The sequence below is a fragment of the Xiphophorus maculatus genome, chromosome 4 (genome assembly GCF_002775205.1).
Source record: "Xiphophorus maculatus strain JP 163 A chromosome 4, X_maculatus-5.0-male, whole genome shotgun sequence".
Lineage (NCBI taxonomy): Eukaryota > Metazoa > Chordata > Actinopteri > Cyprinodontiformes > Poeciliidae > Xiphophorus > Xiphophorus maculatus.
In genome coordinates, this window is record NC_036446.1 from 4,516,416 (window position 1) to 4,540,273 (window position 23,858).

At 37.1% G+C, this 23,858-nt stretch overlaps 2 protein-coding genes across 2 annotated transcripts in view; one reads left to right on the top strand and one right to left on the bottom strand.

Annotated features, from left to right (window-relative positions):
- The window catches only part of nell1 (neural EGFL like 1), a 230,372-nt gene that overhangs the window by 108,463 nt on the left and 98,051 nt on the right, over positions 1–23,858 (top strand). The window lies entirely within an intron of this gene.
- LOC111608418 (piggyBac transposable element-derived protein 4-like) lies at positions 13,048–23,743 on the bottom strand. Its single transcript, XM_023332460.1, has 2 exons — positions 23,541–23,743; positions 13,048–19,197 (listed from the first exon to the last, which is right to left on the bottom strand). Exons 1-2 carry the CDS (start codon positions 23,666–23,668, stop codon positions 17,166–17,168), a joined length of 2,160 nt encoding a protein of 719 aa, XP_023188228.1. The 5' UTR covers positions 23,669–23,743; the 3' UTR covers positions 13,048–17,165.

The following is a 23,858-nucleotide window of genomic DNA, read 5'->3' on the forward strand; positions in this document are numbered from 1 at the left end:
TCATGAAAAAAGGTTATTTACAAGGTCCACACAGCTGGGAGGCATGAAATAGAAAGTCATTTATGCAGGATTTTACCAATGATGTTTGCTCATGCTGCTAATAGTGGATGGCAGATGAGCTGATATGAACTCGACTTCTGGGAAGCACAGATCAGAACCGAGGCTATCAGACAGTCAGAAGTACTGTCTGACGGAATGTTGGTTAAATAAAAAAAAAAAAGACGAATATACCGAAGAATCACTGGGGCCCAAACCTGCAGGAGTTGCATCCTCTGAGGTTAGAAATGAGCCAATCAAGGCCAGCAGCTGCCCGCAGAGTTTCCACAGTAGGGATGAAGGTGTGTCTGAGTAAAAGCCCGCGTGTGTGTGTGGTGTGCATTTCCGTCCTGGCTTTTTCAGATAAGCTCCAGGAAACATGAAGCGTCTCCACCCGGAGTGCAGCACCTGCCCTCATGTGATGGCTAATCCTCAAAAACTGACAGTTTGTGTTTACGTTTCCTCGCCGAGTGTGGTCACACGACAAAACCAGGAGTCACAGAAACCTGAGCACACACATCTGTAATGTGTTAACACTTTTACTCATTTCATACCACATTTCGCTTTAGTGCCAAATCATTAACTTTAATGTTCTCTGTGCACCAAGTAACATACTGCAAAGGTAACCTATTGATCAGGAGCTGTTCGGATAATGCTCAGCTGTCCTTATTCATCCTGCGATGATGGGGGCAGTGGCACTCATTGGAGTTGGAAAGTCCTGCCGGCTGAATTTACTCTCATTCAGTGACATTAAAGAGTAATTGACTGTGTTTGTGCCTCTGTGAATCAATCAGCTTCTCTGTAGGTACTCTGCCTCTGTTGTGGTAGAACAAGGATGTAATGACAAAGAATGAACGAGCCACAGCCTCTGCTCACTCTTTATGAACATTGTAAAAAAAAAAATAAAAGAAGGGGGTAAACTTGGGTCAGTGGAGAAAATGAGAAAGAATCCAAACAGACACCAAGTTGGGTGGGAAAAAAGACAAAGACAAGTACAAAGCGGTGCTCTTTCTTTAACTTTGTCCCATTTTCTCTTAAAATTAACATCTAAAAGAATCAATTCAAGTTCTATACCTCCCCCCAACCTGCTTCTTTATATTAAAGTTCTCTGAGGTCAATCAAACAATAAATTAAAACAGTTTTTGACATTGCTTAGTACACTGATCATAACTATACACTACACACAGAGGGTGATTATTTCACAGCTTCTGCTAAATTAAAGGATTATTTCACTGTTGTTGGTGAATTGAATTTGATCGTCTTTAGCTTTGATTTGTGATCAAATGTAATCTAGATAAGTGAAAGCACAACATTGCATTCATAAAGCTCTTTACAGTATTTTTGTATGTAGCAATAGGCCCACCTATTATTGATAGAACCCCTAAAAACTCATTTTATGGACTGATCAAAATTAACCAAAAGGCAAAAGTTCACCCTGGCAGGCCAGCTGATTCATGAAAAGAGTTCAATAACTGGATGAGTTTTTATAGTTTTACTCTTATAGGCAGGAATTAATTTCTAAGTCCCTCTGTTTAACATAATGATAATCCAAGTCCATTACTGTTAGTGGTTTAAATAAATGCAAATAAGATCTGGTGAAAAAACATTTTAAATATTAATGTTTCCTTTTAGTGGAAAGTTCCTCATTTCAAACTGTTTTCTGTCTCAATAACTGTTTGGTGCAAATGGCACTGTAATTTAAATGTCTAAAATGTATTGGATGAGCTTCTATTAAAATATATAGAATTGTTTTTATTTGGTGGTAAGCATAGATCGAAAGACTATGACAAATTGCTAGTCAAGTTTTTGGTATCTGAAATATTTGAAAGTCGATTGAAAGTCGGCATAAGTCCGCTGTTGTCGGACTTGTTTTGAAAATTTCTGATCTCAGTTTCATCAAAATTCAGAAGCCAAAAGGACACAGAGATAGATGAAGGAGGAATGTATCGAACATATTTGTCTTGTAAGTTTCTTTGAGGACATTAAACATAAATCTAATAACATTTTATTGCACTTTTGCTTTTAAAAACGTCTTCATTTTAGTAAATAATGTGTTTAATAATACAATTAATAATAAACCCATGCTCAGTGCACAAAAAAATGCCTAAACATTTAAACTGGTCTATTTGTGACGTGTGATACTTTTGACACCCTTAAAGCTAAATCCATGTAAGTGCTTTTTCACTGGCTAGAAATTCTTCTTTTTCCAGATTCTGCTATTTTATTTACCACAGTGCAGACCAGCATCAGTATGTTGTTCTGGGGGAACTGTAACGAAATAAGCTGCTTTGTGTGGTGCTGCCGGTGCTTATCTCTCACACAGCTGTGAAGTGCAAGTTTTTCCTTCGCTGTACTAAAAGATCCATTTTACTCGGGTTGATAACAACTGTGCCCGTTACGGAAATGCCCTAAATGTTTGATAAGCTTTAACATTTAGAGAAGTGATATTTTCACATTTCTTTCCAGCATGTGTAAACGCTTTTTTGACTAGATGTGAGGAAACTGTTTATGATTTTGTTTTTATAGGCTTAAACAAATGTAGCTCTTTTTTAAAACAATAAGACAAAAGTGACATTATGGAGGCCATGAATAGTGATTATCGTATTAAAATGAATCGTGGGAAGCTGTCTTGCTCACTTTAAATGACTCTTTCGTAAGGCATTGAAAGGTTGAAAGTCATCCACAGAATCTGACACAAAGTATTCTGGAACCTAAAATTGCCCCAAGCATCAAAACTCTCTTTGAACAAGTAGAACAACTTCTTCTCAGAATCTGTGGAAACCATTAAAAAGAAATGAACAAAGCAGAGTTGTCAACAACTTCTCATTGATTTTGAAAAGCATCATCTCATATATATATATATATATATATATATATATATATATATATATATATATATATATATATATATACAATACAGATCAAAAGTTTGGACACACCTTCTAATTCAATGGGTTTTCTTCATTTTCATGACTATTTATAAGGCAAGAAATCCCACTTATTAACCTGACAGAGCATACCTATGAAGTGAAAACTATTTCAGGTGACTACCTCTTGAAGCTCATCAAGAAAATGCAGAGTGTGTGCAAAGCAGTAATCACAGCAAAATGTTGCTACTTTGAAGAAACTAGAATATAAGGAGTATTTTCAGTTCTTTTACACTTTTTTGTTTAGTGCATATTTCCACATGTTATTCATAGTTTTGATGCCTTCAGTGTGAATCTACAATGTCAATAGTCATGAAAATAAAGGAAACTCATTGAATTAAAAGGTGTGTCCAAACTTTTGATCTGTACTGTATATATATATTAGGACTCAAATTAAATTCTATTTAATTTTTAATTGAGTTAACTGCAGGATCTGTAATTAGTTGATCGCTTATTAATCAAGCTGTTGACAAAATAAGCTACATTTTTAAGTCAATCTTGAGCTTGTATGCATTAAGACCTTCCTCCTGCTTCTTGCCAGTTTTTTCACAGATTAGTGAAAAAAAAGCTGGTATATATAAATATATATACCGGTATATACGTATATATTTTAAATAAAATTTACATACTGTTACGAAAAGCAACAACATCTTATGAAAAATGGACAAAAATGAATAGTTAATTCTTTAAAGAAGGATTCCAAATGGTAACAACAAACAGGATCTTTTTCGCACCTCAAGATCAAGCACAGGCAGGCATAAAGACAACGACTACGCCTTTTTTTATCACTGCCTAGGCAGAGATAATGGAAGGGAAGACAGGATTGGAAAGTATAGGCAGTGCTGCCAGCCAAGCTCTGTCCAAAATGTTTAAAGTCCAAACGTGTGAGTAGAGTTTCTCAGTGTGCAGTGGGTGGATTGATTCAGCCCACAGTGTAACACTGGCAGTCTGAGGCCTGCTGAAGTCTCAGTGGGTGAGCGCTCTGTTAAAAGGTCACTGAAAGACCTGTAATAAATTACAGTTATTTCACCGAACGACAGTGCTTCTGGCCCCGAAACTCTCCTCTTGTACTCCCTGTCCCACTTCTCAAACTCTCTTCTGGGTGGCATCCATCTCTGCCATCTGCACTTCACCGAATGCATGTGTTCCAACACAGCCAACGCTGTCCTTGGCATGGCTCCGCTCCCTTGCCTCATTCCTCATACGGTTATTTATCCCTGCTTATTTCCGTTCAATTTCCTGACCATCTCTGAGCTGTGGGGGATTGGGCTGGTAATCCTTGAGCCAGAGGGTTTGCTGGCTTACTGCTCTGAATGGTCCATGAGCTGGAGTGCCCAAATTTTCACTGGAACCGAGCCTGAAAGCTCCCATGCAAGGCTAGAAACTAATTTGCTCTAAGTAGCATAATGGGAGTGAATGCAGATTACCTAAAGGTCTGTTTTATTTAATTAGCCTGGATCGTTTGTGTGTGTGTGTTTTGACAACTTTATGCTTCTTGATTTTAAGTATTGTGTGTTTTCTTCCCTTCTTTCTGTGTGTTTTCTTTGATTTATATGTAAACAAAGCTTTGATAACAGTTCAAATTTTCTTTGTTTTGGTTAAAATCCTCTAAAGTTACATGTTGTGCATTGTTTGAGATCACAAAATATTACCCATTACATATTTTTAACTATTTATATCTCTGTGTAAAACAGTCTATACAGCCCTATGTTTGTGCTGCTAAAAACATACTTTAATAAATATTGCGTCCCCATTGAAACTTTTTTAAGTCAATCTACATCTCACTATTATGCAATTTCATTTTTGTAAAGCTAAGAAGTCAACATAACCAAGGGTTTAAACATCACAGTTAAACTCAAGAACCAAATCCAACTAAGACAGAAGTTGTTTTTCATAGTAAGCACCAGCCTGTCTGACATTCTTCTTTCCAAAATGGCTCAAAGTCAAAGAGCTTCTAGATGTTTAAAGTTTATACAGATACCCCAAATGACTAGATGTCACTGCAGTGAAAGAACAGTGGACCCTCCGTACTCACAGAGGTTAGGGGTCACAACCATTCACAAATAGCTGAATTCCATAAATACTTGAAAGATGGTTCAAACACCTAACATACCTTAATGTGCGCAGTGGAAACCATCTTGGCACTATTAAAGATATTTCTAATCTCCCCTCTTGGTGACACAGCCACTCAGGGCAAGGATAATGAATGGCTCTCCTTTCTGCTTTGCAAATGCCAGCAAATAAGGTACTAAGTAGGATTGTGTCTTTGTATTTCAGCTTCCCAAGCACAATTTCCGTTTGAATATTTTAGGTAAACTCCAGAAAGAAATGTGCAAAAACATCTGCAGGTGGCTGAATCTGTGAAAACTGAACTGCAAATAGACTGTATTGTCTCAGAGGGAATGAATACAAATGCACCCCATCCATCTGTCTGTCTGTCTGTCTGTCTGTCTGTCTGTCTGTCTGTCCGTCCGTCCGTCCGTCCGTCCGTCCGTCCGTCCATTTATTTTCTTCTGATTATCTAGGGTCGGGTCACGGGGGTAGCAGCTTAAGTAGCTGCATACCGCATTTCTATTTATAGTTGTCTTGCACAAGATACATTGAAGTTTGAGACTGTAACATGATAAAATCTAAAAGCTTCAATGGATATAAATATTTTTCGAAAGCCCTTCGTTCATTGGAGGTTGCAGTCATTAGTGTACACAACTTTGAGAAGTTGCCACTTCAACTGGGACATTCTAGGACATGGCTTAAAAAAGTTACTTGAGGACATTTAAATGCATTTTATCCAGAAGGTGAAGACTTGGCTTTAGCCGAGTCTGGACAGGGACAGAAGCTTCTCTTCCCTTAAGTCACTGCCAATCTGTTAATTACAGCACAGACCACAGGGACTAATGATCATGTTCCACAGACTGGTAATGACACAATTATAACTGCGAGGATATCAGTCATCTCCAATTATCTCATTCAGTGTCCTTGGACTGCATAGGCACACACAGAAGAACACCCCTTCGCACGCACACACACCGCCTTCCTTGTGAATAAGACAGAAAACTAGATGACTCAGTGTCATTGAAATCAATCGTTTTCATGCATAAACTTACTAAAGTGACAAGTTTTTAAAGAGCAAATCAGTGCTGTCAAGTGAATGTACGAGCAGTTTAAGTTTCAACTGCATACAAAACAAATCAATTGCAACATTAATAAAGTAATTTGAGGTTTTTTACTTCTGCTGTTTGAAAAAAATAAAGAAAAGATCAGTGGTTATCATAGCACTTGTTGCTTTTTTCCATAATTGATTTTAGCTGCCAGAGAATACATCATGGATTCACGCTTGGATTTGTAGCTTTCAGCCAAAAACGTGCAGAGGTACGTGACCTAAATGTTCTGCAAGGCTGTCTTAACATTCACACCAGATTAACTGCTGACAGTTAAACCCTCCAACAGCATTTTTGCGTAACTGTGACTGCACTAATTTAACGCTCCAGTACACCAAGATGAGCTACTACATTCGAGAGGAGCAAGAACAAAGCCACGTTGCATGTCAGGCCGACAACTTTGTTTTCTTTCAGAACTGCTCTTACAGTTTCTCTGTGCACGGCCTTTCCATTGGTTTGGCTGGTGTACTTCAAGCTTTAGAAGTAGGGAAAATAATGCTCTTTTGTCAGAGTTCTTTTAATATTTTATTACTTCATCTAGAAAAAACATTTTAAAGTACCGTATTTTTCGGACTATGAGCCGCTACTTTTTTCCCCATGTGGCTTATAGCCCGTTGCGGCTTTTCTGTGAACTTTTCTTCAACTGCCTGGGGGCTCTTTAGCAGGAAGTGAATCTTTGGACGTCAAACTTGGAAATCAAAGAAGAAAGTGCTGATTTTCATTTAGAACAAGCACATGCTAGCAGCAGGCACGACAGAGAAATGTTTTCAAACTCATACCCCCTCATCATGGAAACCACACGAAGAAGTTCATATGATGCTGCTTTTAAGTTGAAGGCTATTGATCTGGCAGGAGGGAAATAGAGCCGCTGCACATCAGCTCGGCGTGAACGAATCCATGGTTTGGCGTTGGAGACGGAGGGCTGCGTCCTTAATAGCAGATTTATTAAGGATATATTTGCCTCAATGTTGTGGGCCTATGGATTTTTCTTTCTATTGCTCAAAGGCCTTTGTCTTCCATATGTGTGAAATAATCCTTTCCTTTATTTGAATCATTGCCTCAAAGTCATGACCCCCCTCAACATGTGTAGTTTAATTAAGTTCCAACCACTCATTGGGTTGTTGAGATTTTGCAGGAAAATCCTCAACATATACAGTAGCTGCTATTAATTCAATGAAATATAAATGATCTGGGCTTTCGTAGCTTTTCAATCATTCAATCAATCAAATTTTATTTGTATAGCACATTTCAGCAGCAAGGCATTTCAAAGTGCTTTTCTTCTAACTTGTACAAATTCTCTCACCCCAGCATATATAAGCCATTTGTTTATTTAAAAAAGATTAAACAAAAATGGAAAAACTTTGTGAAAATCAAGTTGACACTTAAAACAATACTCCTTGGTGTGATCATTTGTGAAATTCAACAACTGACTGTAACAAACATTGACAATAAATACATCTAGCATTAAATGTTTTGAATATTTCCATGTAGGAGGTAAAGCTTGTGTCCTTAACCTGTACGCTTTTCTGTTTTGTTTTGTTTTTTTCATTGAAGTCATAGCAAAATTCACAGACGATGCTGTTTTCAGAAATTGAATGTGGGGAAAATTGGTTTATTTTTATCAAGTAATTGATAGAGGCTGACATAGCTGTTACAACTGGTTTCTAATTGGTTGGAATGTTGGACCATTTGCATTTATTTAGTAAATTGACTTGCATTCACCATAGCTCTGATGAATCAGACAAAAGCTCCTTTGCTTGGAAACTCAAACTTATTTGGAGAGTTGTGAGTGTGCAGTCAAACCCTGCTGCAGCTAAAAAACAAACAAACTCTGGCCCACTTTGGGTGATTGAAATGCAGAACACTTCAACACAGTGCATTGTGGGTAAACATAATCAATACAAATAGAGATGCAGTAAGATATTGAGAAGAAAAGGCTCACCAGCAGCGGTAGAGTGAGAACAATGTAACACCTCTGATAGAAAAATGGTCAGACAAAAATGTATCACATCTGCTGGTAAGAACTTGCAGGAATTTGATATTCTTAGAATAAGGGGCAGTTCAGGAGAAAAAAAGAAGAAATTTCATTGAACTGAGCAAAATGGATAAGGAAAAATATGTTATTCAAACGGTCTGGTTAATGTGTTCAGCTGCAAACCAGAAACTGCTAACCTTAACCTCACTGAGTCTCCAATTAGGCCTGGTCCACTGGAATATTAGGTGTGAAAACAAACTTTGTTCTTCGGTCTGAAAATGACCTTAATGAGAACTGCAGTCAGGTTTGAACTTTTTTCACTTACACTGTAATTATCAAACAGGAAAATGTGGTTTAAAATTATTGGTTAATTATATAGGTTCAAGTGTTATGGTGTTAGCTCAGCAGAGGGCCATAAATGACCAGACAGGAACCGGTTACACAAATTTATCCTAAAATGATTGAAACATTAATTCTGCCAGCCAGGATATGGCTGCATTGAAAGGTTCTGTGTTAATAAAGAGCAGCTGGTGTTTTCGTCTGACCTTCATCTAATGAATGTCCTGCAGTGAGCAGAGAGTAAGTCCCCAATGACAAGTGTGCAACTCCTCTGATGGATGACATACAACTAGTGAAAAAAACATGCTCTCACAATGCACCAAGTCATGTTCAAGCACTGAACTTTGATGTTCACTTTTCTGTCCGGCATGGTCAGGCTATTGAAACCAATTTTAAAAGCCGGCCATACATCCATCCATTTGACACTTGCCTCACTTTTGTGTATGCTGCATGAATTTGAAAATAATGGAAAAACAACCTGGGTAAACTCTATGCTATAACCAGTTGATATTTTCTTGTAACTTTAGATAGTGGTGATCTGATAGTGCTGATCTGATGGTGCTTTGTGCACATTTTCTATTGCTACTACAGAGATGCATTTTCTTTACTCTGCTGCTTTTAAAGAAATGGTGTTATATAAAATCATGTTATGTCATTCCCTCCACAAAAAACATATCTGGAGTATTCCTGGATTTTAAAGGCTTAACAGAGAAATGTTGTGATGATGTGGAGAAGGTGGATTGAAGGAAAGAACAGGAGCTTCTTAAAGAGAGAGAGGCAGGATTTCAAGTTTTAAATTGCATCATGTTTAATATATATAGCATTTGAACAACTTAATATAACTTAATATAACAATCACACGTTAATATAACATGATTGTGGCATAAAATGACACTGTGTTTTAAAATAAGACTATAGTTTTAACTCAGGAAGAGTTCAGAAATCAATATTTGGTGGAATAACCCTTAGGTTTTCAATGGGGTTCAGTGCAGTGGTCTCTTCATTTTTTCCAGAGCTGTAGAATAAAACGTCAATACTAGAATAAAGATAAATTGCTAAGATAGCATTAAGAACATAACTAACATGCAGGGTAAGGATCTTGTGACTGATGAGCGTCAGAAAGGGTCTTTGAAGAAGAAGATGGCTAGCGTTTGAGCAGTGAATGACTTCATAATCGATCTCCTGGTTATTCACACATTGGTTCATTTAATGAGTCAGATAACAGACACAGTATCCTTTGCTAGGAGCTGTTGACTTCATTAAGAGCAGTAATGGTGTGTAGCGCTTTCTTCACTGCGCAGCTCTGACTGCAAGTTGTAATATTAACCAGCTTATATAATTAGAACTAGGTACGATACGGAGTCATGATAATGGTGAATAATTAATACAACTGATGCAAAAGTAAAGTTAATACTGCTATTTATTGCAGTGGCTATAATAATAATAATAATAATAATAATACCAAAACAACAAAACAATAAATTTTCCAAAAAAACGGAAGGAGGAAAAAAAAACAACCCAACAAAATAATTATTATAATCAGTGATATGTCAGAATCCAATAGAGTCCACAATAAGTCCAAAAGCAAAAAGGAGACAAGTATTTTCCCCTTGCAATACTCCTTAAGAGTTTTAGTTCATTTCCTGTAGGAAAAAATGCAGTTCCGTTTCCTACCACCAGGTGGTGGGTGGGTAGCTCGCCATCTTCCTTCGTCAAAGAGGTGAATCCAAGGAAGAAAAAAAACCTGACCTAAAAGGCCAGATAACACATTTAGTTCATTTGTACTAAAGGGGGGGGCAATAAGACTGTTAAATACATTCTTCCTATATTTTAACAACATCAAGAAAAAAGAAATCCTTTTAAAAAGTGCACTTCATAATTCAAGTTCAAAATCAATTAAGTAATCTAATTAGCAATCATTACAAACAACTAATATTGAATCAAATCAATCGACTTAAAATGTGATTGATCAAAGTAGCTACAAACTAAATCATATTAGGTACCAAATTCCATTGTTGCACCAACATGGAGTGCAAACACCAATAAGAAATCATGAAAAAATAATCAAATCTAAAATTGAAAAACAAACCCTTAAATGTTAAAGGTGTGGTCTTTAATTCGGCTGCCATTAAGCAAGTAATAAGTAGAACAATTTGATGTGAGCCATTGATTGTCGAGTTGATTTCTAACGCTAACTAGCGGAGCAGAACGAAAATAATTCCCCGTTTTGTTTTATACTCACCGTCGAGTAATGATTGCCTGAGGAGGTGTGGTAACTTGTTCGATTTTGGCAATAGATCACAACCTGAGTGGTTTAACGGGAGGCAACATTAGCGGCGCGATCAGTACAGCTATTATACAACAACAGTCAGATGACATTCAACACTCACCGCAAATCTTCAAGTCTCAAAGACAAAACAACCGATGAGTCAATCTAAGCGCTCTGGTTGTTTTATAAACAACCGATCAGACAGCCAACAATGAGCAGCAGCAATGTTTGGAGAAAAGAGGAGAAACCCGGAAGCACACAACAATCAATTTAAAGGGGCAGCTCAAAGGGAAGGTGATTGGGTCATGGTGGTCACCTGGGTTACAGGTGTGTAATGATGTGATACGGTTTTATCCTGTCAGAGCACAGCAGCAGGGTGTTGACTTCTGGCACCATTAACATAATGATGGCCACCAAGTATTGTCAGGACATATGCTGTCCACCTGCTCTGGGGCTTTGACCAGGTTCAAACTGAATAATGTGTTCAGAAGTTTTTCAAAAGAAATTACTGATACTTTGTAGGATTTGTTATCTTCAGTGTCATAGATGAGAAGCTTCTTCTTTTTCAGTTCTGACCTTTATGTTTTGTTTTATTTGCTTCATGTTTGGTTTGAATTCATCTCACTTCTTGTTGAGTTTTGCTTACTTGTTTTCAATCGTATTAGGTTCTTGTATTGTTTCACACATTTCTATTCATGTGATTTTCCAATACATAACTTAAAACTGCTTTACTTTATTTTGGGGTTATCAGAGGAAAAGTGGCTAAATATGAATGCAGATTATACTTTAGATATATTTTTGTATTAAAAAAGTTGTTTTCTTTTGTCCCTACATTCTCCACATTGTGTTAGTCTATTAAACAGAATCTAACTACATACACAAAAGCGTGTTGGTGTGAGATGTGGTCAAGGTACAGGAGGAAAAATCTAAAAGATAAATCTACGTAACTAATGCAGAAAATCCTGCAGGTTAATCTGAAATCCAGAATTGTAAATATTAGAGATTAAATTTGGTATATGAAATAATTTATTTAAGCAATTTGTCCACTTATGTAAGGTTTGAGTTTGAATTATTAGGAACTTTTAAATTAAATTATTTACACAATGGTCAACATGCCTAACTCATATGAACTTGAGAAACTATTATGAAAATAATAATTTGTTCCAAAAGATTTCTTGACCTTCAGTGCAGTGTGACAGCATATACTGTCACACAGTATGACCTCCAGTTGATCATATTTCTTTTTCAAGGAAATGCTTTTCTACAATATGTTAAACACTATTGTGTTTCATACTGGCACATGTCAACACAACTGACTGGTAGAGCAGTAATGTGTAGTCATGTATCATATTTGTCCTCCATTCTGTTCTGCAAGTACAGTTCAGTTGTGTGATTGAGAGGCTCTTCACGAAAGAAAAAAGCACAAGTCAGAACTTTCCTAAGCTTCACTGACAGCTTTGACAACCAAAAGTAAGCTTTCAAAAAGGATTAAGCAGTGCGCGAAATAAGTTTCAACCAAGATCTGTTTTGTCTGTAGACATTACATTTTGCCAAACGTTACTTACGCTGCTTTGCTGAAGACTATTAATCTCCTGTGAAATTAAAACAAAAGTTTGTCTTTGTGAATTCTCTGCTTTATGACTTGGGAAATGAGATTTAGCGCAGCAGCTCGAGAATTGCTCCCAATTTAACATTCAGGAGAAAGCCAAATAATGTCAGTGCCTGTGACTGGCAGATGGTTAAACAGTCTTGTTATCCGCAGACACAGGATATGTAATCACAGAAGGATGCTCACCTCCATCTGAGTGGTGCTTCTTTCTGCAAAGTCTCTGTAAACGTAGATATCAGGTTGTAAATCACAGCCATATAACCGCTGTAGTTGCCGCCTGGCAGTGAACGCATGGATTGTTCAGACTGAACCTGTGAATCAGTTCAAGCTTCATGATCCGGACTTAACTAAGCTGCCACCTCTTTCCTTGTTTTTCTATTGAAAGAGAACAAGCTCTAATTATTTTTGTGGTCAATAAAGCACAAGCTAAATGTAAAAAAAAAATACATAAGCCATTCTGTTGCTAAACAGCAAGTTGATTCATAACCAGTTCATGTTTGTATTTATAGTATTCTAGGCAGGCCTGGGATGTAATTATGCAAAGTTGTTTCGACTAAAAATGCCGTACTTCTTGAAAATTACATGTAACCTTTTTAATTCCAACTAAATACTTAACCTGCTGAATGAGATCATTTTAAAATGCTAAACATGTTTGCTTGGCATTGATCCAGTAAGACCTCTGCCCTCTCTACTCGGCTTTAAATAACAGACAGTTGAGAAAGGAAGCAGTCAGATTGCTCTGTAATTTCTTTATTTTTGATTAAACTCCTTATAAAAATGTACAGTGTAAAAAAAAATCAACAGAAGGTATAAAATAGGACTATAATGTTATACATGTTGCACCCGATAAAAGTACAACTTTCACTGAAATAGCTTATAAAAACATGCACACACGAACACATTCTACCTCTAACACTCTACCTTCATAACTGTTTACAGAAAATATGTAAAAAAAAAAAAATTAAAAGTATAGAGATAAAATTAACACTCATAATGGCAGAGACAAATTAGCTCATTAAAATTAAAGAATACACTTAAAACACTTAGTCTTGTATCATGAAAGTATCAGAGAACATTTTTTCTATCTATTGTTTACATTTACCATTAAATAAGCAATAACTGAGCAGGTTTTTGACAAAGGGATTTTATACACAGTTCAGGCAAATCAACATGTTGTAGCACCAGATGCTTGGGGATGCATCTTGGCTACACATTTGCTGTTTTGGTTGTTTTACACTCAACTTTTGTACATTCAAAACCTTGCCATCTAAATATTTTGTTCCAACCATTTTTCAGGTCCTATAGTAGCCAAGGCGACGTTGTGTCTCTACCGCTGACTCAAAGTAATTTTCTAAATTCTACCCATGGAATACTGATTTTAATTTTTACTATATGGCTATCAACCAGGAACAGGCAGATTAGTTATTTAAACTTGATCAGGGATAAAATATTATGACTGTTAACTGATCCTAAACTACACAAAATCGTAATTTGTTGATGTGAATTGAGGGAATAAATTGATGATGGGGTGACCTGACTCAGAAGTGAAAGTCTGGGTACTGAAATATTAAAAATCTGACAGCAACATGAACAAAATCACGCAAGACCAAAAAAAAAAAACAGACATGAAATGAGAAAATCTGGGTTACAGTCGACTTACAAAATGCAATGTTTCAGATTATGGATGATACTTCAGCTGTATGAAAAAAGTCAGGATTTATATATTTCATTTACTTTAAAAAAAAAGGCCATATGAAATGTAAACTCAAATGATACTTGAGGGTTACTATGATTCCATATTTCTATGAGCTTGATATGTTTCTGTGAGAACGCCTGAATAATAATAATTAAAAAAAACAGCAGTATAACCTGTAAGAACCTTTCCAATATCATAATTGTATTTTCTTTTTCTCTTTTATCTTTATAGATCTTGAAAGCACAAATAGTCAGTGAATATAAATTTGTGAGTATTTTTTGAAAGACAAAAAAACCTCTTTTTTTTATTGACATAAATTAGTCATCCTGTGGTTCAAAATTAAACAATCTCTTTGCGGATATGTCTAGCTCAAGAGTTGGCTTCACATGAAAGCTGTGCCAGACATCAGAAAAAGCTCAGACTTTTCAAATTGCTCATATGAAAATAAAAAAAAAATGTTACATAACACTCCAGATGCAGCACATCATTATTTTACATATTTGGTGCCACAGAATTATGTTTCTAAAGCATTCCTACCAATGTGTCAAAATCCTCTCAGCACATTGCAGTGAAGCTGCTCTATTATTTGTCCAGCGCTCACAAAAAAATAACACTATGCGCATAAACATTGAAAACAACTATACTACCTCTGCAAAATTCACAGTCCTAAGAATCTACCTCAGTATAGCTACAAATACACACATAGGAAACATGTAAATAGGAACATTGAAAATTCAAGTATGTAGTCCTGAAATCAGATTTGTAGCATATGGTACAAACATGTTCTGAAATGTTTTCCTTCACATTATGCCATTTTTTATATAAAAAAAGAAAATCATTTCAAGTCCCTTTCAGTTATTTCACTGGGAAAGTAATGCTGTTTCCATACTAAAATTTCCAAGCACAGATAATTCCTTTGAACATGCACAAGTACGCTACTGTGATCAATGGAAGCTTTAAAGATTTCTCCACATTGTTAGAGTAAAAAAAATTTTAAAAACCCACACTACTTAAATAAAAACTGCAGCAAGTTGAAGCTCTTACTGCATCTAGTTCCTGTAGAAGCTAAAATAACTTTTTTACAAATTGTACCAGCCTTTCGTTTTTCATGTAAGCCAAAGTCCAAACAACCAATAAACGACACAGACACAATTAAGCTTAATAATTAACTAATGATCTACAGTTCTATGCTGAAGTTAACTGGTTACTATTTCCACATGAGAGTCAGAAATTGCTCACCAATTTACAACAGAATTAAAAAGCTTTCGATATATATCGGAGACTCTATTCTTATTGCAGTTTTTTTTAGTAGATCACATAATCATATATCTTGGGACTTTGGTGTAAAATTACCAGCTCAAGGTTTTACACTGAGCTTCTAATAATATGTGCCATCCAGATTGAGACTTTTCAAAAACATATTTTTACTATTTTTGATAGTTTTCATTCTAACCAGTTTTATATTTATGCTTTTGCTCTTTGGGTAATTATTCTTTTTGCAATATTTACTGCATGCTAATTAGATACCTAAACAACACTTGTTTAGTTTTGAAATCATGTCCAAGTGTGTATGCTTGACAGATACTTCAGAATATGTAAGTCAATGCATTAATCAGAGTACTGTACTTGACTATTTAAAAAAAAAATGACTGCCATGCATTTCATGTATCTGTAGCAAACTTTAATTTTTGCAGTTTTTAGATTACTTAGTAGACATTTTTTGGGGTATTGTTACCTAAACAGCCTCTTTTAGAATGATTAGCAGGCGACCTATATTTCCAGGGCTGAGCTGTAAATACATAAAAAACGATGTACATGAATATCTCTGGTGCTCTGACTGCACTCCTTACTCAGACTTTTGTTGGAGCTAAGACAAAGTAGTACAAAAATGTTTTTAAAAGTGATGTTGTAGTCTACATGTAGGATGTGGAATAAATGTTAAGAAAAATATGTGCCCCAAGACTAAATTTTTAAAGTCTGCATTATCAAAATGAGCATTTCAAGACAGATGTCAATACAGTACAGTGTTGTGATATATATAACAATGCCGTATGCGTTTTTCAAGTTGTCAGGGTCTACAGCAGTATTCATTAGTGTGTCAAAGTCCATATTTACACGTTTTAATAATACCTGAGAGCAAAGTAGCTTCATGCTTAACCCCTGAGGTAAGATATCAAGGAGTAAGAGACATACCTACACAAACTTTACAATACAAAATGTGGGACCAATGCACAAAAACTTGGGGAGTTTTATACTGACATAAAATAAAAAGTATTCTTAATCTAAAGCTGTGAGAAATTTCCAGCTGAAGGAAGTTCGCATTATTGAGCAGTAGTGATGTAATTTAATTCTTCACGTATGACTGATCAAAATCAAAAAGATTAGTGTATACTGACAAACCCCTGTCCTAATAAAAGTGAATGTTTGGATGTTAACTTATTGCAGAAATGTGCTCATATTACAGTTTTCAGTTTAAAATTCTAAGGTTCTCACTCTGTTATTAAAGTGGCAGCAGTTGTGCTATCACTGTAAAACACATGGTGGCAGGATACAATTTATACAATTTAATCTTCTTAAGAGCAAATGGTGGATGTCTGATAAAGGTCAAAGACCACCAAATTAGCACCTTTGTAGACAGAAAAAAGCAAGAGTGCTGTCCCATTAAGTGTTGTCTTCTAACTTAGGCATAAAGTACAAATGTCCTCTTGAGACTAAAGAGTTTTTCTGATGAATGTTCATTTCTAAAGTCAATATGTAGCAATGAAATATGTTCATTTCTGGATAACTTTATTGTCTTCCAGTTTCTGATTTTAGGCTACATGAATTACTAATACTATGCATTGATACTAAAGATTTTAAAGATGAAATGAAAGATTTCAAATTTTGATGTGTAACTACCTTAAGAATCACAACTCTCTCCGCTTTCTGTAAGTGGAGAAACATGAAAAATCAGCAGTGCTTCAAATACTTACTTTCCTCACATTAATACATTGTGAGGACACTATCTAAATAATTGTTTAAGCATGCTGCTTGACCATTAACAATGCTACTAGGTAACGCTCTGTATTCTTGGATGGGTTTTTCAAAAAAGACCAAAAAAGGAAGAATGAGGGTAAATTAATTAAAGACGTACCTGTTACTCAGTTTTGTTCATTATTAGACACAGATGTTATTGCTTCTGTGCCATTTACTATAGCAGTTTCTTAGAGTTGTGAAACAAAGTGTCTTGTGACAAGTGCTGCAGTAGACGGGTGATTTTCTCTTGCAGACCACACATGATCTCCTTCCAGCGGTGGCCCGATTTCTGGAGGCCACATTGCTCATTTGTTCAAAAAAGTAAGCAGGCAGGTGCCCTAAACCTGGGGCATCACACTCTGCAACAGCTGCCTCACCAGTGGAAGCATTCTGGCTGACTTCCACAGGGCAGGAAGGAGCTGAGCCAAGCACCACATCAGAAGAGGAGGACGGTGGCACTGTGGTTAATGCACTAGGCTTAATGTTCATTGGAGGCATATGGGGCATTCCAAACGGAAAGATGGACAGCATAAGGTTTTGTGGGCCTGACCGGCGTGGAGTAGAGCCTATCTGAGCCAAGGACAAAATGAGTTTTTCCCTGAAGAGTTTCTGTGTACCTGTTGGTCGATTTTGCATTTTGCACATTTCTTTGTGGAGGATGAAGGCATTTACTGTTGCTATGTCAACAAAGTGGTAGAACAGAGTTTTGTACCATCTCTGTGTCTTGTGAAGGACATTGTAATAGCCAATAAGTGCATCGGATAAGTCAACACCCCCCATGTGCTTGTTGTAATCTTTGACACAGCCTGGAATGGGAACATGCTTTACTGTCCACTGTCCGTCTTTGTTTTTCACTTTTCTCTTTGCCATATCATTGCTGTAAGCTTTGTGCATAGTGGTGCACATTGTTACCTCTCTGGTGTCAAACCACTTAACAAACAACAGATCCCCTTTTCTGATCCACCTAATGGTTCCTCTGGGTGTTTTCTCCGGCATGTTGTTTGGTTTTTCTTTGGGATAACCTGCTATGTTGGAGCGAATAGTGCCACAGGCCCAGATTTTCCTTTTAAGAAGGTCAAGAAACAGACCTGGACTAGTGTAAAAGTTGTCAACATAAAGCTTGTAGCCTTTGCCAAGAAAAGGAATGTTCAGTAGTCTCATCACAGCATCATAGCTTATCCCCTTCCCTGTGGGTTCCCCATCTTTTCCGACATAAACAAAAAAATTCAAGGTGTAGCCACATATTGAGTCTGCCAACACATAGAGCTTAAATCCCCATTTTGTTGGCTTATTTCTGCTGTACTGCTTAAATCCAAACCTTGCTTTGCTCGCCACCATTCGTTCATCTATAGAGATGTGCTGGTGTGGGTGAAAGTGAGTGTGACAGGCTTCCAAGATCTGCTCATACAGTGGCTTTATCTTAAAGAGTCTGTCATAACCCAATGTTCCCTTCTTTTGGTCGTTAGCTGCTTCCTTAGCGGGATCATTCATATGCAGGCTGCGGGATATGGCTAGGAAACGTCTGCAAGGCATGACAGAAGCAGGAAATGGCAGACTGAATAGTGTAGATCCTCTCCAGAACTCTTTCAGAGTTTTCAGTGGTACAATGCCCATGTAGAGGACAAGGCAGATGTAAGAATACATATCTGCTGTTGTAACAGGCACCCAGCTTTCCCTCTGGCCTTGGCATTTCTTTTCCCCATATGTATTAGTATTTCTTACCAGTGTATCAATTACCGTAGTAGTGAAGAACAGCTGAAACAGCTCAAGTGGTGTGTAACTTGCTGTTCTGTTCAGCTGAGGACCTACATCCCTCTGTGGTCGGAACCGTGCCTGAGGAGGCTCGGCATCTTCCTCATCAATATTTCGCCAGCGGTCTCCATCATCTCCATCTTTGTCTGGCCCTAAGTCTCGTCTTTGGCGCTTCCTGCTCTGAGTGTTCCTGCCTGGACTGAAGAGTCTCTTGCGAGAATTGTGAGAGGAGGAGCAATTTTTGGGTGTAGTTGCATTTTTGACCTTCTTTCTACAAGTGCGTCTCCCCTCCCATGTCTTGGATGCAGGCGATGACAGTGGAGAGGCATATACAGAGCGACATTGCCTCCTTGAAGCTCTTCTCTTTGCAGGGCTACAATTCCACTCAGCAGCTGAACTCTCCTCATCAGTGAAGACTTTCCTGTGCAAGAAGGAAATGGATGAGGGTTAATGATATACAAGGTAATAACTGTTCTTTGAACAAAGCTGGAACATCATCAGACAATTTATAATCATGTGCCAACCCACCAATATAAAAAATAAGAGCAAACATATTATATTATTATCTCATGCAAATGTTTAAGTCTTCATTTTCATTCAGTGTCAGTATTGACAAGAGCCCTAGATGTATGCTGTAGGTTTGGGCCAGCTGCCAAGGTATATCAAGGTTTTGTAAAAATTGTAAGTTTCAAAAGGTGTAACATTTTACCTTTTTGAACTGCTAATATATTCCATTATAGATTTCCTAATGTCAAAAGATATTTAAGCTGTGTTCATAAATATAGTTTATGTAAAAAGCTCATACTTTTCCAGACTTTGCTCTACAGTTTCCAAAACTCATCCCAAAAATATATATAGATAGAATAGGCAGATGGACAAGTAGGCAAGCAAAATTATTTATTTTTTGTAGATGACACTCTCAACAATGTTTTTACTTTAAAAAAATGCTATTTGTAGTTGGTTTATGAATCAATACGACAGCAACAATAAAATTTTAATATCAATGTTATAGTTAAAAATGTATTTCATCAGGAGTTGAAAGATTAATTCATTTTTTTTGTGTGTGTGACTTAATGCGATGATACCAAACCACAGTGTTTTTACTACAGCTTACAAGCCCATGCCTATTATGTTATTCATAATTTCAATTTCTCTGCAGTCTCTTGGACTCAATCCAGCAGTGCGGGTTATAAAAGTAAAACAAACACTCTCTGTAAAGTCCACATTGTATTAAACAATAACAGTGGCCACGTTGTCTGACTCAGACCTAAATGGATATGACATTTATTGTCCCTCATTTCTCTTGGAAAAACCTGATAGCCTACACTTGACAAACAAGTTTAATTATGTATATTGCAGAGCCATTCCTGTGAAGCTGTTCACTCGGTAATGAGCAGTTAAGATTAAGTTGGAGTAAGAGGCATGTCTCCTTGAGACCCAATGATATGAATAAGATACATTATGTCTCGTTTTGTAAAGCTCAAGGTTGCTTGTTTTTTATTTTGCTCCAACAGCTGTGTACTGTAGATTAGCTGACTGAATTTAAAAAAATCTTACAGGTAAAGTTTCAAAAACACAATAAAAATATGAGTCAGCAGGAGTATAAATATTTTGAGACCATTACACTGAATATGGTTAAGGAATCTGAGAACTGAATGTAATATTATGTCATAGTGTTTATACAACCGGACTGCATGGTTGAATCTTTAACCCGGTAGCTGTGCAGGAAGAAGCCCTGGGTTCAAATTCTGGCCTTTCTATGTCGAGCTTGGATGGATTTCCCTCTGGTTTTCTAAAATTTGAAGAAGATAGATATTAAATGAACTGGTTGCTCTAAATTGTAAGAGTATTATATGTATTGCAACCAGATTGAACTAGAACTATAGATGGTGAACAGTCAGGCTATGTGCCTGACTCTGTCTTCCTGGGACAGGTAAGGACATAAAGCAGTTCAGAAACTGAAAAAGGTCTGCTTTGTGTTTCATCACTGCATTTTGAGTTACTATAGAAACAAACAGTTATCTGAAGTACCTGAAGAGAAAACTCCCGCTGTATGAATCAAGCTCCTCCGCAGCTGACTAACAGGTATCGTTTATTTTCTTAAATGAGTGATAATTTGTCATGTTACAGATGAACAATGAGGTATATTCTGGCTAATGTTATGCCTACCAACTAATCATAGTGGCTACCTGGCAGGGTATTGAGTAATGGTGTATAGTTTGTGTGAAAAATTAATACTGTAATATTTATTTATAGGTAAGCATCAGAACTAAATACTTAAATAGCAGTGTACTTTTACCATTTACAATAAGATAAGCCTGAAGACTCAATGTACAAACTGAAAGTGCTACGTTGATTGCAGGAGGGTCATCGCCTTTCAAATTATGTCCTTCCTTCCAGATCCTACTTCATAAAAATGGTGGCAAAAATGTATGAAGAAATCAAAGACAAGTTAAAAAAACACCCTAAAAGAGACAGAGGGCACAAATATTTGGAGGCATAACAGTTTCTTGGGGAGGACTAGAAAATGGCGTTCCACCGCCTGACAACAATGCCACTGTATGAAAGACACACAGCAGCAAATATTGCAGAGTGGTTTGACATTCTACTGGAGAAAGTCAAAACAGTCGTCCATGATAATAGTGCTGATACTGTAGCAGCAGTGAAGGTTTTGGCAGAAAAGCATAAATGGACATTTATGCGATCTGCGATGCATACCCTGCAACTTGGTGATGGCAAAAGCTCTGAAGAGAACCAGAGCTTTCAGTTCAGTGTGTGGCTGCTGCAAAATGTCTTGTTGAACATTTTTTTAAAACGTGCACTAAGATGTAGAAGCAGCAGCAAATGGGCACAGCGTCAATATGCAGAAGGCAACATGGACTTAGTTTTATTGGGATATTTTGTGGCACTGTTGTAATAACAATAACTTTAACATTACTATTTATTTCTTCATTTTTGGATATCTGTATGACTGTGACAGCAAACAAAGCACCACAAACACACATTCTGCTATTGAAAAACATAACCATTTGTAACATAACAACGAAGTGATTTGTATTGCTAAACTGTACACAGTAAATTAATTTAATCATATTTTCTAATTTATTGCCATTTGAAGAAGCAACAGTGTTCCTGAGTGGACAAGACTACATTACTCTGTCTGCACCTACATAACTCATGCAGAACTCCATACAGGCCCAGGTTTTTCATGACTGCACCTGCCCAGTCATACCAAACTGATGTGACGACACAAATCACAACAAGTTGGGAAGGACTATTTATGTGTCGGCCTCAATCCCCAAATACTGTCCCACTTACTGCTGCTTTACATCCAAGATTTAAGAAACGTAATTTCCTGCCCCCTGATGAAGACTTTACGATCCAAAGCATGGCACAAATGATGGCACATGATGTCAAAAAGAAAACGAGACTGAAAAAATTCAGGTGACAATGAAGTCCAAAGTGTAGCACAAGACGAGGCTGTAAAGCGGAAAGAAAGCATGAAGTTATTCATCAGCAATCTACTTGATGAAGAGAATGACTTTCATCTTGAGTAATCAAACTATAAGTATAAGTCAAAGTATCTTGATGTACTTTGAAGACATTTATTTTTTGGTCTTACATTTATTTATTTAAAATCTACCCTGTATTTATATGGCCAAACACTGGGTTATATGCTGAATTTGTTAATATTCAACCATTACTTCTTACTGTTTGGGAAATTTGCATGTGCAAATACTAAAGTACGTCACTTTTTGCAATCTCCCTAGATAATATCTACATATGATAAGCTTAGATACAACCCTATAAACTATCCCTAAAGATAAAAATAAAGCTTAGATAATAATGATACCATACAATCAGATCTAATCAAAATTTTACTTTCTGTTTTTTTGTTTGTTTGTTTTTATTAAATTCCACGTAAAACCATCTGGAACATTCTATTCACAGGCCAGGTTATAAACACAAAAGTTCCAACTTTCAAACGGTTGGACTGCTGTTTCACCCAATCTCACATTCTTATCTCCTCCATGATAACACATGCTGGCCTAACCGAATCGGTGCATCTTATCCTTATCTTATTATGTGGTCATGCAGCTAATGGGAAATGCATTCCTTTTGACATCTTATTCATGAATTTATTAAGATAGAAGATAAAAAAAACAAGGCGAAACTAAGCTGTTTGTAGTATTTATGTACTGCTGTTTTAAAGACGCGTTTTCCCCCCAGGTCAAAGTAACGCATTCAAATGCACATCAAAATCTGTTCTCTGTTCGATACCTCTAGTTAAAACAACCATCCTTCACTGTGTGCATCTGTGCATTACAGATGAGGGTAGATCTTGTTTATTAAGCGGAACCAATCCATCCACATCGATGCGGGGGCCTCATGCGCTTTTCCTGCAGGTTTATGTGCGCAAATTAGTGCAGGACAAAAGGAGCTGCAAGTGCACAAAGAGCTTGCACTTCCACACAGCTCGATAAAGAACCACGACGAAGTACTCAGTCTCGGAACCGCTCTGGACAACTTTGGCCCTTTTGCTGAACCAGTAGCCTGCGCTGTGCTTTAATCCCCCCCCCAAATGTTGGGGTGGGGAAAAAAACAAAACAATGACAATCCCTCTGCGGTGCATTTCGGCTGCGCCCTGCAAACCAACTGGTCATCATTCTACAAATTTGTGTTTGCTTTTGCAATTGCACAATTCATAATGTGAAAGACCGCAACAAGTCCACGCACAGCTTTTTGCATATGTGAAAAACTCACTTTCCTGATCCGGGGCCCAGACCCCTGGGAACGTAGTCCTTGTCCAGACTGCTGTGGCTGCTGTCGCTCTCTGAGTCCCCATCTGTCTGGAGCTTCTCTAGTTCATCCTCAGACTCTGCAAGTCGCATTTCTAATATCTGCCCAGGTAAACCTGTTGTTACTTTAAGAAATTCCCTGAGACGTGTAACCTGTGCGTTCGGGTATGCGGTCTATGAATAGTAAGTACACGCCCCGTTCTACGATGGAAAGTGATTCCTTTACCACCGGTCTGAGGCCAAATGGGCTTCCCTTCTTCTCATTACCATATATGGACATAGT

Coding starts and splice junctions, on each gene's coding strand:
- LOC111608418 (XM_023332460.1), bottom strand. CDS start 23,668: ATGCGACTTGCAGAGTCTGAGGATGAACTAGAGAAGCTCCAGACAGAT. Junction 19,198..23,540: donor CTGGGCCCCGGATCAGGAAA/GTGAGTTTTTCA, acceptor CTTCTTGCACAG/GAAAGTCTTCACTGATGAGG.